The sequence below is a fragment of the Oncorhynchus mykiss genome, chromosome 17, assembly GCF_013265735.2.
Source record: "Oncorhynchus mykiss isolate Arlee chromosome 17, USDA_OmykA_1.1, whole genome shotgun sequence".
NCBI classification, from domain to species: Eukaryota; Metazoa; Chordata; class Actinopteri; order Salmoniformes; family Salmonidae; genus Oncorhynchus; species Oncorhynchus mykiss.
The window spans coordinates 15,324,602-15,345,431 of record NC_048581.1 but is presented as its reverse complement, the minus strand read 5'-3'; the positions used below and the strand labels follow the sequence as shown (position 1 = coordinate 15,345,431).

At 41.0% G+C, this 20,830-nt stretch overlaps 2 protein-coding genes across 2 annotated transcripts in view; both read left to right on the top strand.

Annotated features, from left to right (window-relative positions):
* The window catches only part of LOC118940092, a 149,995-nt gene that overhangs the window by 92,974 nt on the left and 36,191 nt on the right, over positions 1-20,830 (top strand). Inside the window, exons 20-23 of the mRNA XM_036948328.1 lie at positions 8,224-8,556; positions 9,120-9,362; positions 9,593-9,694; positions 9,785-10,003. Coding sequence (XP_036804223.1) covers positions 8,224-8,556; positions 9,120-9,362; positions 9,593-9,694; positions 9,785-10,003 — 897 coding nt within the window. The remainder of the gene's footprint in view (positions 1-8,223; positions 8,557-9,119; positions 9,363-9,592; positions 9,695-9,784; positions 10,004-20,830) is intronic.
* LOC118940323 (Fc receptor-like protein 5) overlaps positions 1-20,830 on the top strand; it is a 29,535-nt gene that overhangs the window by 1,854 nt on the left and 6,851 nt on the right. The gene's annotated exons all lie outside the window — the stretch shown is intronic.

The window sequence follows — 20,830 nt, the reverse complement described above, 5'->3', positions numbered from 1 at the left end:
GACTTGAATGGGATTTTTGTAAATGTGGGAGTGTTCGACATTGCAGCCGACTTTATAGGCGAGTCGAGATTTACAAATCACCTTGCATGATGAATAACTACTCAATATTATTTATAGATCATTCAGTCAGTCACAATTTACCCATGATACATCAGTTTTGATGTTCTCGAACACTGTCTGAGTGACTGCGGAAGGAAGCCCTCTCTGCATAAGCTTCTTGGTCCCTGACATAGAGTTGGATAGAAGGTACATCTTGACATCTTTGTCATGATGTCTTCTGTGACAGAATGAGCAGCACCATTGAGGGCTATTTCCATATTAAAGTAGTTAATATCTTCAACTTCCATAAGTTTAATAACAGTCTTCATACCAACTGAAATGGTGTATTAAATGGCTTTAGTCATGCTAAAACAGGCTTTGAAGCAAGTACGCCCTCTACTCAACTCTATTGTCCCTGACAGCTTCAAAGTTGTCAACCAGACTTCAAACCTCACACTCATTGTCTATTTATATAGACTTCCAGTAAGTTAACTTGCAACACATTTCCCCTTCACTCTGTAAGTATGCTTGACTATATCTTAAAATATGTTTATTTTATCATTTGTTTGTATCCATGAACTTCTGTATCCTGTTATGAGCATGGCCATGCTATTGTAATGTATGTTTTGTTTTTCTGTTATTTACAGTATCCTCTGTAGATGTATTTCTGCGAGTTTAATCTGATACAGTATTGTACATGGGGTTACACATATAATATTTTAGCATGGTATTTTAAGGACTCTGACAGCAATAGATTGTTGTGGAGACTTGTTTGAAAATAGCCTAAAGTAAGATTGAGAGTAACAGAGATTAGGTGTATGCTTCGTAAGAGCTTTAGGAGTAATATTAACATGAGACACAGTGATGTTGGGTTGTGTTTAGGAGTAGTATTAACATGAGACACAGTGATGGTGAGTTGTGTTTAGGAGTAGTATTAACATGAGACACAGTGATGGTGGGTTGTGTTTAGGGGTAGTATTAACATGAGACACAGTGATGGAGGGTTGTGTTTAGGAGTAGTATTAACATGAGACACAGTGATGGTGGGTTGTGTTTAGGAGTCGTATAAACCTGAGACACAGTGATGGTGGGTGTGTTTAGGAGTAGTATTAACATGAGACACAGTGATGGTGGGTTGTGTTTAGGAGTAGTATTAACATGGGACAGTGATGGTGGGTTGTGTTTAGGAGTAGTATTAACATGAGACACAGTGAAGGTGTATTGAAATGCTGACTAAACGGGTCCTTTCCAACAATGCAGAGTTAAAGATAAAAATATAGTGTATTCGGAAAGTATTCAGACCCCTTGACTTTTTCCATATTTTGTTACGTTACAGCCTTATTCTAAAATGGATTCAATTGTTTATTCTCCCTCATCAATCTACACACAGTACTCCATAATATTTAATGCAAAAACAGTATGTTATACATTTTTGAAAATGTGTAAAAAAAACAGTTTTTGTTTTGTCTTTATGGTTAACTGCCTTGATCAAGGGCAGAACTGCAGAATGGACTACTTTTGCCAGTTCAAGTAGTCAAAACAGCAACCTTTACTGGCCCAACGCTCTTAACCGCTAGGCTACCTGCTGCCCCATAGGTAGGGGTAAAGTGACTAGGCATCAGGATAGATAATAGACGAAGCGAGCATAGAAGTAACTTACTGTAGCTCGTCTGGTGGACTTGTGTCACTGGGCAGCTCGCGGCTGGATTTCCCTTTGTAAGCATAGTAGGATTCAGCCTTAGTCCTGTATTGGCGCGTTTCCGGTTTGATTGCTCATCGGAGGTCATAGCTGAATTTCTTTAACCATCTGGATTAGTGTCCCGTTCCTTGAAAGCGGAAGCTCTAGCCTTGCAGATGTGTGCAGATGTTGCCTGTAATCTATGGCTTCTGGTTGGTACGTCTGTAGGTCACTGTGGTGACAATGTCGGCGATGCACTTATTGATGAAGCGGTGAATGACTTGGTCAATTCCTCCATGTTATTGGATGAATCCCGGAACATATTCCAGTCTGTGCTAGTGAAACAGTCCTGTAGCTTAGCATCCACCTGATCGGACCACTTCTGTATTGAGCGCATCACTGGCACATCCTGTTTGAGTATTTGCTTGTAGGCAGAAAGCAGGAGGATAAAGATATGTTCTTATTTGCCAAAGGGAGGGCTTTTTATGCATGTGTAGAGTATAGGTGAACTAGAGTTTTGTTGCCCCTAGTTGCACAGGTGAGGTTCAAAAAGGAGGAGCACAGGTGAGGTTCAAAAAGGAGGAGCACAGGTGAGGTTCAAAAAGGAGGAGCACCCTTTTTGGTTCTAGATATAATTATTTTTGGTTCCAGGTAGAACCTTTTTGTGTTCCATGTAGAACCCTCTGTGGAAAGGGTTCTACATGGAATCCAAAAATGTTCTACCTGGAAAGATAAAGGGTTCTTCAAAGTGTTCTCCTATGTGGAGAGCCAAATAACCCTCTAAGGTTCCAAATAGCACCATTTGTTTTCCAAAGTTGCAGACTCGTTGAAGTAGAAATGTTCATCCAAATCAACTTTAGTGATCACTGTTCTGATGTTTAGAAGCTGTTCTGGCCACAGGAAATGATGGCAGAGACATTAAGAACTAAAAAAGTTAAGACCAGCATAAAAAACACAAAATAGTCCACTGCTGCACCATCTCCTTCTATCACCAGCCTCCTCTGCTGTACATAAGGGTCAACAGTGTAACAGAATATGATAGTGGCTAATACTACTATAGACATCAGTGTTTGTGTGCTTAAATGTGACTTGGTCAAGTACTAGCCAGTGTTGTGTTTCATTAGTTTATTATGTTGTTATTGACCCAACATTATTGAGGACATTATTATTAGGTACCAGTACTAAACACAATGGCCAACAGTGGGTGTTTCCCAAATGGCACCCTATTCCCTAAATAGTGTACTACTTTTAACCAGGGCACATAGGGTGCCATTTGGGACACATTCAGTGTAACAGAATATCACCGTGGCATTATATTACTACCCAAATGTATAAGGACATTGTTTGAAGAGAGGATGGTGCAGTAATGTTGAGATGCCAGTAGGAGGAGCTCTTGTCTAGAACACTGGAACCTTCAGTAGCACTATGATGCAGCTGATGAGGAGTGATGGGTTTTAGTCACATTTTGCCTGTTTTAAAAATGTAGGTCCACTCCTCAACATAAGAAATAAAACTGCTGACTTTCGTCCATTTTCAATTTACACTGAAATGCTTCCTATTCACAAGAGACCTCACCACACATAGAATAATGCAATCCTAAACCACAGTCAAAGTATAGCCGTGTGTGTGTGTGTGTGTGTGTGTGTGTGTGTGTTTGTATGGTTTTACTATCCTTGTGTGGACTAGAAGTCCTGACAAGGACTGTAAAATAAAGTTGGACAAGTGGGTGCATTTCACAGGTCCCCACAAGTAACAAGGCTATTTTTGGTTGAGATTAGGTTGAAGAGTTAGGTTTAGAGGTTAAGGTTAGGATTAAGATTAGGGTTAGTGGTTAGGTAAAACATATTTTGAATGGGAATAACTGTTTTGGTCCAGGACAGTAACACAACATTTTGTCTGTGTTTGTCATTAGTTTACTCCAATTAGAGGAGGGGGGGGTGGGGTAAGGGGAAAATAATAAAGATTCAGATTGTTTAATAGTCACATGCACAGGGTTGCAGGTGTAATTGCAGGGTACAGTGAACGTCTTAGACTTCAACATGCAGGACTAGTGAAATAAAATGATGAAAAATGGAAATGAAAACAACAGAAATAGAACTAGCACTATATAGATAATAACTCTGGCAGTGATGAATAATGACCATTGGGGTGGAGGCTGTAGAGGGGGTGGGGTGGAATGACCATAGGGGGAGCAGCAGCATGATCCTTGGGGTGGAGGCTGTAGAGGGGGTGGGGTGGAATGACCATAGGGGGAGCAGCAGCATGATCATTGGGGTGGAGGCTGTAGAGGGGGTGGGGTGGAATGACCATAGGGGGAGCAGCAGCATGATCCTTGGGGTGGAGGCTGTAGAGGGGGTGGGGTGGAATGACCATAGGGGGAGCAGCAGCATGATCATTGGGGTGGAGGCTGTAGAGGGGGTGGGGTGGAATGACCATAGGGGGAGCAGCAGCATGATCCTTGGGGTGGAGGCTGTAGAGGGGGTGGGGTGGAATGACCATAGGGGGAGCAGCAGCATGACCATTGGGGTGGAGGCTGTAGAGGTGGTGGGGTGGAATGACCATAGGGGGAGCAGCAGCATGATCATTGGGGTGGAGGCAGAGTAAAGACTGTAGAGGGGGTGGGGTGGAATGACCATAGGGGGAGCAGCAGCATGATCCTTGGGGTGGAGGCTGTAGAGGGGGTGGGGTGGAATGACCATAGGGGGAGCAGCAGCATGATCATTGGGGTGGAGGCAGAGAAAAGACTGTAGAGGGGGTGGGGTGGAATGACCATGGGGGGAGCAGCAGCATGACCATTGGGGTGGAGGCAGAGTAAAGACTGTAGAGGGGGTGGGGTGGAATGACCATAGGGGGAGCAGCAGCATGACCATTGGGGTGGAGGCTGTAGAGGGGGTGGGGTGGAATGACCATAGGGGGAGCAGCAGCATGATCATTGAGTGGAAAATATATTTACAAAAAATACATATAAAAACTGAAACGGCCTCTCACTGTCAACTGCGTTTATTTTCAGCAAACTTAACATGTGTCAATATTTCTATGAAGATAACAAGATTCAACAACTGAGACATGAACTGACCAAGTTCCACAGACATGTGACTAACATAAAGGGAATCATGTGTCCCTGAACAAAGAGGGGGTCAAAATCAAAAGTAACAGTCAGTATCTGGTGTGGCCACCAGCTGCATTAAGTACTGCAGTGCATCTCCTCCACATGGACTGCACCAGATTGGCCAGATCTTGCTGTGATATGTTACTTCTCTCTTTCACCAAGGCACCTGCAAGTTCCCAGACATTTCTGGGGGGAATCGCCCTAGCCCTCACCCTTTGTGCCCATAGGCGACGCTGTTGCTGGTTATGTCTGGTGAGGACCTGCCTTACAACAGGCCTACAAGCCCTCAGTCCAGCCTCTCTCAGCCTATTGCGGACAGTCTGAGCACTGATGGAGGGATTGTGCATTCCTGGTGTAACTCGGGCAGTTGTTGTTGCCATCCTTTACCTGTCCTGCAGGTGTGATGTTCGTTTGTACCGATTCTGTTCAGGTGTTGTTACACGTGGTCTGCCACAGCGAGGATGTTCAGCTGTCCATCCTGTCTTCCTGTAGCGCTGTCTTAGGCGTCTCACAGTACGGACAATGCAATTTATTGCCCTGGCCACATCTGCAGTCCTCATGCCTCCTTGCAGCATGCCTAAGGCACGTTCACGAGGATGAGCAGGGACCCTGGGCATCTTTCTTTTGGTGTTTTTCAGAGTCAGTAGAAAGGCCTCTTTAGTGTCCTAAGTTTTTGCCGATAGTATGTAAGCTGTTAGTGTCTTACCGACCGTTCAACAGGTGCATGTTCATGAATTGTTTATGGTTCATTGAACAACCATAGGAAACAGTGTTGAAACCCTTTACAATGAAGATCTGTGAAGTTATTTGCATTTTTACAAAATATTTTTGGAAGACAGGGTCCTGAAAAAGGGACTTATATGACATATATGATGTATACTGTATATATATATATATATATATATTAATATATATTAAATATAATGTATATATATATATTTATATTTGATATATATTGTATATATTTACAAAAAATATAAATAGGGAACTGGAAAAGATTCAGACAATTACATTGATTGAAGCCACAATCTATCTGCAATATTGAAGCTGAGCTACCCCCTTAAAATATGTGTTTACTGCCAAGCTTTAGTCAGATCTGTTCAATAAGAGATTGTTGTTGATGATGATGATTACTTTACTGTATCCATTAGGACATTGTTTTGCATCATACATCATGTCATCTTAAATAGACAGATGTAGACAGACATGCAACACATCACACACATTACAGACAGACAGTATTCACATAGACAACCATATAGCACAATACATCACAACACAATACGAGCCTGGTTCATTTTCAGTAATGAGGCCCTGTACCCCATTTACAGTTTATACTTCAATGTATCAGGTGGAGTTATTCACCAGCTATAGAGTTGTTGTTTATGTTTCTAGGACTGCAGGGTGGGAGATGCAACAATGGCCTTGAGAACAGCAGGAAGTGTGTTGGTGGTCTTTCTCTGGTCTGTAGCAGGTATGGTCTCATTCTTATCTTTTTGTTGCTCTGTTTATCAGTCTACAGACATTTCTAAAAGCATAACCATGTTCATGTTCTACTGTCGACACATTTGGCGTCTCCACTCCATTTTAAACAGTTGTCTTTCTCATCTCACTGAGTGAAGCTTATCTGTGGTTTCCATTCACACTCAACCAAAGAGTATCAATGTCTCAACTATGGAACAAAGTTTTAGTGTGAGTCAAAAGACCTTGAACTTAATGTAACATCCTTGTGATGTCTAACTGTGTTTCAGTGGTACTGAGTCAGAATGTCTGGAGTGTTACATACACCACTCAGAGTGTCTGTACCTTGAAGGGGTCAACAGTGGAGATGTCCTGCACTTACACATATCCCAGTGGTACAGTCACAACAACCTTCTGGTTCCTAACAAATAATGCTGAGGGGAATCCTGTGAGTCTGAGTGATGACCCAGACTACAAAGGTCGTGTGATGTACCATAGAGATAAGAAGAATGGCCACACCCTGACAATCACAGACCTGAGAGAGAGTGACTCAGCTACGTACATGTTCAGCTTTATAACAGACCAGACCAGATGGAGATATACTGGCAGTCCTGGAGTCACTCTGTCTGTTACAGGTAACATTCTATATACTGGCAGTCCTGGAGTCACTCTGTCTGTTACAGGTAACATTCTATATACTGGCAGTCCTGGAGTCACTCTGTCTGTTACAGGTAACATTCTATATACTGGCAGTCCTGGGGTCACTCTGTCTGTAACAGGTAACATTCTATATACTGGCAGTCCTGGAGTCTCTCTGTCTGTTACAGGTAACATTCTATATACTGGCAGTCCTGGAGTCTCTCTGTCTGTTACAGGTAACATTCTATATGCTTGCAGTCCTGGAGTCACTCTGTCTGTTACAGGTAACATTCTACATACTGGCAGTCCTGGAGTCACTCTGTCTGTTACAGGTAACATTCTATATACTGGCAGTCCTGGAGTCACTCTGTCTGTAACAGGTAACATTCTATATACTGGCAGTCCTGGAGTCACTCTGTCTGTAACAGGTAATATTCTATATACTGGCAGACCTGGAGTCACTCTGTCTGTAACAGGTAACATTCTATATACTGGCAGTCCTGGAGTCACTCTGTCTGTTACAGGTAACATTCTATATCCTGGCAGTCCTGGAGTCACTCTGTCTGTTACAGGTAACATTCTATATCCTGTTAGTCCTGGAGTCACTCTGTCTGTAACAGGTAACATTCTATATACTGGCAGTCCTGGAGTCACTCTGTCTGTTACAGGTAACATTCTATGTACTGGCAGTCCTGGAGTCACTCTGTCTGTTACAGGTAACATTCTATATCCTGTTAGTCCTGGAGTCACTCTGTCTGTAACAGGTAACATTCTATATACTGGCAGTCCTGGAGTCACTCTGTCTGTAACAGGTAACATTCTATATACTGGCAGTCCTGGAGTCACTCTGTCTGTTACAGGTAACATTCTATATACTGTATTGCATCATGTGACGACACTAGACAACAGGGGATTCAGGTTGATGTTGTCTACTCCAGACCTGCAGGTGAAGGTGACTCCTTATTCACGGATGTCAACATGGAAGAGACTGACCTGTAGCACCACCAGCTGTCCTCTGACTGGTAACCCCACCTACATCTGGTACAAGAACGGACAGGTTGTAACTGAGAGAACTTTACCCTACTCAGTCCTCCCTAATGCTGTAGACAGCTACTTCTGTGCTGTAAAAGACCATGAGGATCTTCACTCTCCTGCAGTGTGTGAGTGTTTATTTCATTCATACTGTAATACTGTTTAACCTCTGTGTGTTTTGGTTTCACTATGAGAACTGTTAGCATTTATAGAAAGAACTGAGAATAGAATCCAGTTGACCTCTTGTTATGTCACTGTGTTTCAGGTGTTCAGGGTCAGAGCTGCTACAGAGTGACTTACACCAAGAGGAGAATCTGTGCCCTGAAGGGGTCAACAGTGGACATATCCTGTACTTATGTTGGTTTTTATAACACCACATCATCATTCTGGTTTAGAAGTGATAAGTCGACCCCTGAAGACCTAACCACAGATCCAGGGTATGAAGGTCGTGTGGAGTACACTGGAACATACAGAGGTCCCTTCACCCTGAGAATCACAGATCTGAGAGAGGAGGACTCAGCTGAGTATCGCTTCACTTTTAAAACAGACAACTTTGACTGGGGTCATAGTTTCCCAGGAACAACTCTGACTGTCACAGGTAATACTACACTTACAGAACATTATGATATACTGGTAACACTACACTTACAGAACATTATGATATACTGGTAATACTACACTTACAGAACATTATGATATACTGGTAATACTACACTTACAGAACATTATGATATACTGGTAATACTACACTTACAGAACGTTATGATATACTGGTAATACTACACTTACATAACATTATGATATACTGGTAATACTACACTTACAGAACATTATGATATACTGGTAATACTACACTTACAGAACATGATGATATACTGGTAATACTACACTTACATTATGATATACAGGTAATACTACACTTACAGAACATTATGATATACTGGTAATACTACACTTACAGAACATTATGATATACTGGTAATACTACACTTACAGAACATTATGATATACTGGTAATACTACACTTACAGAACATTATGATATACTGGTAATACTACACTTACAGAACATTATGATATACTGTCACTACTTTATCTCTAGTTGTTGGAGGTTGAAATGATGAGGTTTGTTTTTTTATGTTGTTATTCTCTCTTCATTCAGACCTGCAGGTGAAGGTGACTCCTGGCACAGTGACAGAAGGATCATGGGTTACACTGACATGTAGCACCACCTGTACTCTAACTGAAATCCCCAAGCCCACCTACATCTGGTACATGAACGGAGAATATCTATTTTCTGACTCCTCTTCCCAGTATCAATACTCAGTCAGTAGAGGAGGTTCTGACAGCTACTCCTGTGCCTTAAGAGGCCATGACAAACTCAGCTCTCCTGAAGTCACAGTGGGTGAGTGTTGTGATTTACCTCCAGAGTTTTACCTCCAGAGATTTCATCTCTTATGGTAAACAGACTTGATATTTTCAGTCAATTCAGATTGCTGATTTATAAGTAACTATAGCTCATTACTATCTAACATGTTAGTCATACTGAGAATCATACAAATAAGCTAATATCATCACCATCTTCACCATCACCGTCAACATCATCATCATCATGTGCTTCATCATTTGTTCCAGATACTTCTTCTCTGAGCTGCTTAAGGGTGACCTACACCAGTAGAAGCATTTGTTCCTTGATACCATCCGAGGACCTGCCTTGCACTACCATATATTCCACAGGTTAGACTGTGTTATCTTTAAGTCTGGTAGAGTCATTTTATCAACTACAGAAGGAAACCAGAAAGTGTGTTTTTATATACTCTCATTCAGACCTGCAGGTGAAGGTGACTCCTGACACAGAGGCAGGGAAGAGGACACTGACCTGTAGCACCACCTGTACTCTGACTGACAACCCCACCTACATCTGGTACAGGAATGGACAGTCTCTTGCTTGGCTCACTTCCCAACAACACTCTGTCTGGAGTTCTGAAACAGAGAGTTACTCCTGTGCTGTTAAAGGCCATGAGGATCTCCGCTCTCCTGCAGTGTGTGAGTCTGGATTCTATAGGGATAATTTGTAGCTAACCTTTCTTTATAACCAAGTAAGGCAATTTTCTAACTTCAAGGTATGTGTGAACAAAACTATTTCATGTATTTTCAGGTGTTCAGGGTCACAACTGCTGGAGGGTGACTTACACCAAGAGGAGAATCTGTGTCTTGAAGGGCTCCACAGTGAACATATCCTGCTCTTACACTCATCCCACTAGTTATATAGAACAAGGTTCATTCTGGTTTACACAGAAAGACCCTGTAGATCTCAGGTCATATCCAGAGTATACAGGTCGTGTGGAGTACAATAGGAACACAGAGAACCACCACACCATGACAATAACACACCTGACAGAAAAGGACTCGGCTGAATACAAATTCAGATTAATAACAACAAACGAGGGGAGATTTTCTGTCCTTCCTGGTGTGATGTTGACTGTCACAGGTAATACTTCACCTACAGTTATTACTGTAATAGGACAAGTCTAATCACATGACAAGCCTGTCGGGAGTCAAATATGACTGATGTTTCCTCTTAGATATCCTGTTGGAGATGGATCCTACGTCTGTGTCAGAGGGGGAGAGAGTCACGCTGAGATGTAGAACCAAATGTACAGTCAGTCTCAACCCCACCTACATCTGGTACAAGAACGGACAAAGTCTGACCAACCCAATCACCAGTTATAACAGCCTGATCCTAGACCCAGTCACCAGTTATAACAGCCTGATCCTAGACCCAGTCAGCAGTGAGGATGCAGGGAACTACTCCTGTGCTGTAGAAGGCTTAGAGAGAATCCTCTCTCCAGAAGAGACTCTCACTGTCAGATGTGAGTACATGGGGTGTTGATATATCACAGTGAAAGTCATTGATATCATCTCTGTAATACATGGTTCTACATGTCAGTGTAATATACTAATCTCTACTAATTTACATAATCTCTGTAATACATGGTTCTACATGTCAGTGTAATATACTAATCTATACTAATTTACATCATCTCTGTAATACATGGTTCTACATGTCAGTGTAATATACTAATCTATACTAATTTACATAATCTCTGTAATACATGGTTCTACAGTCAGTGTAATATACTAATCTCTACTAATTTACATCATCTCTGTAATACATGGTTCTACATGTCAGTGTAATATACTAATCTATACTAATTTACATCATCTCTCTAATACATGGTTCTACATGTCAGTGTAATTTACTAATCTATACTAATTTACATCATCTCTGTAATACATGGTTCTACATGTCAGTGTAATTTACTAATCTATACTAATTTACATCATCTCTGTAATACATGGTTCTACATGTCAGTGTAATATACTAATCTATACTAATTTACATCATCTCTTGCTTCCTTACATGGTATATGTGTTCTTATTTGTTCTGTCATCTTCAACACCAGATGGCCCAAAGAACACCTCAGTGTCAGTCAGTCCCTCTGGTGAAATAGTGGAGGGCAGTTCAGTGACTCTGACCTGCAGCAGTGATGCCAACCCACCTGTGGACAAATACACCTGGTACAAGAAGAACGTAACCTCACCAAAAGCATCAGGACAGAGTTACAGCATCACTAACATCATCTCTGAGGACAGAGGAGAATATTACTGTGAGGCCCAGAATAGAAGAGGATCTATGAACTCTACAGCTCTGATGATCATTGTAGCAGGTAAAGTTACATCTTCAATACTTCAACACAAAATGATGTTCAATAAGAAATGATGTTTCAAGGTATATTCTTCTAGTTTGCCTCATTACACTTTGGTTTATAACTATACATAGGCTTCTATATACAAGTATTACATTAATGTCCTGTATTGCTGTATATTCATTTTCACTTCATAATAACATGTTCTCATATGATCTGTATTATATTACAGGGAAACAAATATCAGTTCTGACTGCAGCTGTAGGAATCACAGTGGTTGTTCTGATTCTCATCCTCTGTCTCTCTGGATTCATGTGCTTCAGGTGAGTGAAAATAGATATTTGTTTTATTCTTTCACCTTAGCACACTGATTTGTTATTAACTTAATTCCTTCATTGAGTTATAGGCCCAATGCCCTTAACCACGAGGCCACCTGGGGTGGCAGGTAGCTTAGTGGTTAGAGCGTTGAACTTGCAACCAAGATTGAATCTCTGAGCTGAAAATATAAAAATCTGTCATTCTGCCTCTGAACAAGGCAGTTAACCCACTGTTCCTAGGCTGTCATTGTAAATAAGAGTTTGTTCTTAACTGACTTGCCTAGTTAAATAAAGGTAAAAAAAACTGTTAAAATGTATTTGTAATATATCAACTTACTTACTTACAGAGCAGAACTCACTCTGTCCCTCATTACAGGAGATCCACAGGAGGAAGTGATGCCACAGCAGACACACAGGTGATTCTATTAGTTGCAACAGGGTTTCAGCTGTGTCGTGCTGGGCAAGAAACTAAATGTTCACCCAGGGGGTTACAACTTCATTTTCATTCTCCCACTCTCTCTTTCTCGCTCTCTCTCTTTCTGTCCACAGAGTGTCCATCCTGACCCTAACAGTGATACGTACACACCTCTGAACATGAAGACCAGGTCACCAGAGTATGACACCCTGGCAGTAAGTGTGTGTGTGTGTGTGTGTGTGTGTGTGTGTGTGTGTGTGTGTGTGTGTGTGTATGTGTGTGTGTATAACATGTTTAGTGGGAGTGCTACTTCAGTATCTCTCTTTTCAGAATGTGAGGGGAATCTCCCACTGAAGAGAAGCAACACCGAACCTGGACTGAAGAGAACAACCACAGATTCTGGACTGAAGAGAAGCACCACAGAACCTGGACTGAAGAGAATCATCACAGATCCTGGACTGAAGAGAACCACCACAGAACCTGGACTGAAGAGAAGCACCACAGATCCTGGACTGAAGAGAACAACCAACATTGAATCTGGACTGAAGAGAAGACCACAGATCCTGGACTCAAGAGAACAACCAACATTGAACCTGGACTGAAGAGAAGCACCACAGAACCTGGACGGAAGAGAAGCACCACAGAACCTGGACGGAAGAGAACCACCACAGATCCTGGACTGAAGAGAAGCACCACAGATTCCGGACTGAAGAGAACCACCAACATTGATCCTGGACTGAAGAGAAGCACCAACATTGAACCTGGACTGAAGAGAACCACCAACATTGAACCTGGACTGAAGAGAACCACCAACATTGAACCTGGACTGAAGAGAAGCACCAACATTGAACCTGGACTGAAGAGAACCACCAACATTGAACCTGGACTGAAGAGAACCACCACAGATCCTGGACTGAAGAGAGGCACCATAGATCCTGGACTGAAGAGAAGCACCATATATCCTGGACTGAAGAGAACCACCACAGATCCTGGACTGAAGAGAGGCACCATAGATCCTGGACTGAAGAGAAGCACCATATATCCTGGACTGAAGAGAACCATCAACATTGAACCTGGACTGAAGAGAACCATCAACATTGAACCTGGACTGAAGAGAACCACCACAGATCCCAGACTGAAGAGAAGCACCAACATTGAATCTGGACTGAAGGTTCCAATACAAAATGAGGCCTTACACCTCTATTCTATTGCTGCCATATCTAGAGGTTTTTACACACCATGAACTTTAACTTTTCACTAAATACTGGAATATATATTTTGGAATGGAATATATTGATGATAAATGAGATGTGTTATATTTTGATGTAAATATGTTAACTATCTTTAGTTTTAATTCTGATCTTTTGATGGGATTTTGTCATATACAGATGTTTTATAACATCAATAGTCCTACTTTCCTCAGCAACTAATATGGATCATATTGAAAACAGCTTTTTAATATTTTTAGTTCTTGGACCAGGTTTCTCCGGATGTGTTTCATGATGATTAACTTTGTATTGCTGTCAGATATTATTACTAATTTTATATTACGTAATACAATATTGTTCCGTCATGATATATTTTTTATTTTAAAATAAATGTAATCAGTCCATTATTATAATTTCCAACATTTTGGTAGGCTATTTGTTAGTCAACTTGTCTATCATTTCTAAAGACATGCAGTGGCGACACGTCATTCAAGGCAGCTGAGGCAGAGCTAAATCTGTTTTCAGCCCCATGGTTAGCTTTTTCTGTTGCTTGTTTTGCATGTTTTGAAATTAATGTGACACATATCAGTTTGCAAATAAATTGAATAAATAAATAAAGCATTGAGTTAATAAAGTCGCATAGAAACATGGTCTCTTTTTTCCTTTCTTGAGTTAAGGCAGCTCCAAAATGTAGGTGTTTCAGCCTAGCTCAGTGCTTTCTGTGGTGGTGGGGCAGCCAGCATAAAATACGGGTTGGTAATGTTCTCTAGTTGTGCTGTGATTGGCTCAGTGTTCTGTCACTCATGGGGACACTACGTCACCGCAAAATCTACGGGTAGAGCTCGAAATGTCAAGCCCCTTGGGTGCTGCCATAGAATTACATTAGAAATGCCCATCCAAAAAGTCTCAAGGTCATCGGTTAAGACAAAATTACATCAAATCGCATTAAATCTACCGTAGCTTTGATTGGACTGATTGGACAAACTTTCAAAATCTTAGCTGGCAAGCTAGACCAGCAGTCATCATCATGCATCAAGTCGGCAATCTACTGACAAATCCTTATCAATCCTTGTCATATGAAATTATAGATAAAACGTATCAGTGCTCATTGGCCATTGGACAGAAACATTACAAAACAAGTTGGAACAAATCACAAATTCAACAATTAGTGCTAAGGCAGCACTGCAGGCCCGGGTTTGATCCCGGACTGTTACAACCGGCTGTGACCGGGAGACCTATGAGGCGGAGCACAATTGTCCCAGGGTCATCTGGGTTAGGGGAGGGTTTAGCCGGCCAGGATGTCCTTGTCTCATCATGCTCTAGTAACTCCTTGTGGCCTGGCGCCTGCAAGCTGACGTCGGTCGTCAGTTAAACAGTGTTTCCTGCGACACATTGGTGCCTGCTGTTTGTCCTCCTGTCCAAGGGGTGGAGCTGGAGAGCACCAGGCTGGTGATCAGGTACCCAGACCGCTGGATGCAGAGAACCCCTCACTCTCCTCAGAAGACCAACCCTGTAGGCCTCAACACCTCCTCAGCCTCCCAGTACGCCTCCACATTGTAAGGACATCCGGCTTTGAGGAGAATATTACTGTGAGGCTGAGAATACAATTGCATCTATGAACTCTGCAGCTCTGATGATCATTGTAGCAAGTAAAGTTTCATCCTTAAAATATATAATAATATAATAATATAATATAATTTCAAGATAAATCTTAATAATTATACTTTGGATTAGTACACTTGTGTTAATAACTACAGGTTTGTTTATAAAATCCCCAAGTATTAACAAGTATTATATTGATATTCTATTTTCTTATCATAATAATATTCAGTTCATTAGAACATAATGTGTTCTCATATCATCCATATTTTATTTTAGGGAAACAGACCTCAGTTCTGACTGCAGCTGTAGGAATCACAGTGGTTCTGGGTCTCATCCTCTGTCACTCTGGCTTCAGGTGCGTTTTGAGGATGAGGATGTCCAGTACGCTGCTGTGAAATTCAACCTCCCCAGTGCTGCCACCCAGTGAGCATATTCTGCATTAAGGTCATTCATATGCTGCTGTTTATTGTAGGAGATGTCATCAATATGCAAAACAGTTGATCCTTTGAGACCACTATGAACCCAAACTATGAACCCAACAATGGACATCTCAGGACAGTGACATGTCTAAAATGGGGGAGTGACGTGATGATGGTTTTGAGGAACTGTTTTCTTTTCCAAATGGCACCCTATTCCGAATTTAGTGCACTACTTTAGACAGAGCCCTATAGGGTGCCACCATTTGGGACAATGTCTTTGTTTCATTATTGCTTCTCTCTCTTCAGCAGCACAAGCAGCTGAGGAGGACTCCTCTGTTCTCTACAGTACAGTCAACAAACCCAGAACCAAGAAGATCTGAATGCAACAAACCCAGAACCAAGAAGACCTGAACACAACAAACCCAGAACCAAGAAGACCTGAACACAACAAACACAGAAATAAGAAGACCTGAACAGAACAAGTTTAATTCGTTTATATGGGCTATAAGTAAAGGAGTGTTAATTGCTTTTGCAGTATTTTTTCCCCCCGAAAAATTATGGATATTTTTTTTCAAAAAGGGGAAGTGAAATTTAAAATCAAATAGCTAAATGATCCATGGTATGACCACCTTAAAACAATTCCATATGTCAGCTAGTAGAACCCCCCCCCCCCAGACTTTTAGAGGTTCAGAATCCCAGTGTCAGAGGGAACAATGACCAGCACCTAGACACATACATCAAATTAAATCTAATTGTATTTGTCAAGTTTGAAATGGTTAAGGACACGCTCTTAAGCAACAATGCAGTTGTTTATATGTAAGAAAATATTAGATTTCTTTAAATAAAAAATGCTAAAAAATAACTATATAAATCACACAATAACATTTCAATAACGAAGCAGCAATAAACATTTACATGAAAGATTATTCATTGTCATTTTCAAAAAACACACATCATGCAGACTCAATGGGACACAATAATCCCAGACAGACAGACAGACAGACAGACAGACAGACTTAGCTATATGCATGTCAGGGTTCACTTTGGGTCCATTGCTCTGAAGATCAGTGAGCTGAAAACATCTCTTTCACACAAGAACACAGAGGATATACAGAGCAGCTTGCCTTGGCCTTGGCATAATGACAGCTCACTGTTGTCTGTTGTTTATAGCTAGCTAATGTTGATAGCTAAATCTTAGCTAGCTAGCTAGCTCACAAGCTAACTATGGGGTCTTGCTGTAATTCAGAGGCAGCGCATCATATTGTTCACAATCCAGTACATTCAGAGTAGCTGTGTGATGCACAAAAATACTTGTTTATCGCTGAATAACAGCAGCTTCATGTAGCTAACAAGCTAGTTGAGATCACTAGTTCACTCAATACAACCGCCAGTTCAACATAAGTCCCAATAACAGTATTTTTACGTGCGTGACTGTTTTATTCTATATGTATTTTTCACATTTTCTACCTTCTATTTTGTATATTTTCATCGGACTAGTAGGGACATATGAAGCCTGTAAGCTGCAGTAATGTTGAGATGCCAGTAGGGAGAGCTCTAGTCTAGAACACTAGAACCAAAGATACTCCCCTTTCATCTGTTCTGGAACCTTCAGTACCAGCTGATGAGGAGTGATGGGAATGGGTCACATTTTGTCTCTTGTAAAACATGTAGGTCCACTCCTCAAATAAAGAAATGTAACTAAAGTATTCTGACTTTAGACCATTTTCTATTTAGATACAGTAACATGCTTATGTGACATGCTGTTCCTGCATGTTATTGCCCTGACTAGGCTACTTTAAAATATCAAAAGTATCAACCACAGAACTCACACATAGGCTTTGTCTGCTTCTACTAACACTTACAGTAGACTCCTTCTTGTTTCCACACAGTGACAGTAAGTTGACTCACTGTTCAAGACCTCTCCTCTTCACTTCACTCTGTAAGTACACTTGACAATATCTTGAAATATAGTTTTAGTTTTGATGTTTTTAGCCAAACATCACATGACTTCCTGTATCTTTGTACTTGTTGGTTTATATTGAACTGTGTTTTGGTTGTTACATCAGGGCCTGTATTCATAAAGTGTCTCAGATGGTCCATATAATTATGATCTAAAAGGCTAAACTGATCCCAGATCAGCTCTCCTACTCTGATACACTTTGTGAATACTGACCCTGGACTGTGGTTTCATGTGTTTAGTTTAGATCAGTTTATTCATTTACATGTTTAAAACATGATCAGTAGAGTTTACCAGTAATACCCAGATCTCCATTCAATAGGGTCATGTTCACTGTCATAGTATAACAGGGTCAAGAATAACTGTGTGTGTGTGTGTGTACGTGTGTGTGTGTGTGTGTGTGTAGGTGTGTGTGTGTACGTGTGTGTGTGTGTGTACGTGTGTGTATGTGTGTGTGTGTGTGTGTGTGTACGTGTGTGTGTGTACGTGTGTGTGTGCACGTGTGTGTGTACGTGTGTGTGAGTGTGTGTGTGAGTGTGTGCGTGCATGTGTGTGTGTGTGTACGTGGGTACGTGTGTGAGTGTGTGTGTGTGTGCGTGCGTGCATGCGTGTGCGTGTGTACGTGTGTGTACGTGTGTGTGCGTGTGTGTGTGTAAATGTATTTTTACATATTAATCAGATTGTGGGATATAGAATCACGACCAACATTTTTGGCACTTGACAAGTACTGAGCTTTATTGTCTGCTACAAAAGTTGGGATGTACGTTGTACATGTGGTTTCACATAAAGACTTGTGCATGCTGTTTTAAGAGCTCTCAGAGCAACAGATTGTTGTGGAGACATTTTGAAAATGGCCTAAAGTAAGAGTTATGAGTGATTGAATGAATGCTTCGTAAGAGCTTTAGGAGTAGTATAGAAACAGTGATGGTGGGTTGTGTTTAGGAGTAGTATTAACATGAGACACAGTGATGGTGGGTTGTGTTTAGGAGTAGTATTAACATGAGACACTGTGATGGTGGGTTGTGTTTAGGAGTAGTATTAACATGAGACACAGTGATGGTGGGTTGTGTTTAGGAGTAGTATTAACATGAGACACTGTGATGGTGGGTTGTGTTTAGGAGTAGTATTAACATGAGACACAGTGGTGGTGGGTTGTGTTTAGGAGTAGTACTAACATGAGACACAGTGATGGTAGGTTGTGTTTAGGAGTAGTATTAACATGAGACACAGTGATGGTGGGTTGTGTTTAGGAGTAGTATTAACATGAGACACAGTGATGGTGGGTTGTGTTTAGGAGTAGTATTAACATGAGACACAGTGATGGTGGGTTGTGTTTAGGAGTAGTATTAACATGAGACACAGTGGTGGTGGCTTAATAATTAGCCACATTGATTAGTCACATGAATCAGGACTAATTAAGTTGATACAACGGCCTGTTTTACAAACGGTGGACCTACCAAATGGATGGGCATTCATAAAATTCCATTGTGGTCCGACGTGGTAGAAAACAGCCCCGTAAGCACAGGATGACATCTTTTTTGGTCATGTCCGAACTGGACATTTTTTTTGTGTTTTATAAATGGTAGACCTACAACATAGATGGCATTCCTAAAATTACATTTCAGACAACACGGTACTTACCTCAGTAAGCATCGTCCAACACTGACACCTTTTGGATGGTGTTTTTGTGCATTCCAGACCGGCCCTGATTTCCACGTTCACGGACGTTGGTTTTTGGTCTGGTCCGGACCAAATCTGAACCAATCATAGACGTCTGTGTTTGTTTGAGATTTTGCCCGGTCTGGACCAGCTTTCATTTGGCCCAAACAAAGATGTCTATGAATCACCTCTTTTCATCTTTCATTCAGAACCTAAAGTAACTTCAACACCTGGAAAAATAATTATTTTAAAACCGCGACCTAGAGAGGTAACACCGGCGATCAACTTAACACTTTACAACTAAACACACTGAAAATAAACAGGACTTCTGCAGAGTTGCACACACTGTGGTCCAACCAACAGCTCCACACAGAGAGCCAGAAGAGCTTTATTTCCTCCTTCCTGACTGCTGATGTGCTCTTAAAGTGGCAGCGCACGGTGAAGGCTCTGTGCAGGATTTCACCACAACATTAGACTATATATGGATATCAGGCTACATTAGACTATACGTGTATAACAGGCTACATTCGACTATATATGGATAACAGGCTACATTAGACTATATATGGATAACAGGCTACATTCGACTATATATGGATAACAGGCTACATTAGACTATATATGGATAACATGCTATATTAGACTATATATGGATAACAGGCTACATTAGACTATATATGGATAACAGGCTACATTAGACTATATATGGATATCAGGCTACATTAGACTATACATGTATAACAGGCTACATTCGACTATATATGGATAACAGGCTACTTTAGACTATATATGGATAACAGGCTATATTAGACTATATATGGATAACAGGCTATATTAGACTATACATGGATAACAGGCTACATTAGACTATATATGGATAACAGGCTACATTAGACTATATATGGATAACAGGCTACATTAGACTATATATGGATAACAGGCTACATTAGACTATACAGTATATGGACAGCAGCAGTCAATACAGCAGACTATGGTGATGATGATACTGATTCCTCTGCTAACTAATGCTACTACCAGTACTGTACACAAGGGTCAACAGTGTAACATAATATGAAAGTGGCATGGTGTACTACTACAGACATCAGTGTTTGTGTGATTAAATGTGATTTTGTCAAGTAACCAGTGTTGTGTTTCACCATTCTACCTGATGTATTGTCAGTTTGGAATGTTGTTATTAGCCCAACATTATTGAGGACATTATTATTAGGATGGTGCAGTAATGTTGAGATGCCAGTAGGAGGAGCTCTAGTCTAGAACACTGGAACCTTCAGTACCACTTTGATGCAGCTGATGAGGAGTGTAAATTGAATGTGTTTGTAGAATAGAATGAATGACATCATGGAACTGACCAAATGTAAATGGAACTTTGACCTGTTCCATGTAGAACTCAGAGGGACAAGACAACACATTCTAAGATATTATAAACATTCCATATAGAATAGTCAACATATTGTTAACATGGTTCTGTATTTATATGAAAGTGGAAATGGGGGACATTTTGTCCATTATAGAATTGTAGGGCCCATTTTAATACAGTAACCTCCCTTTTCTGACATGATGTTCTA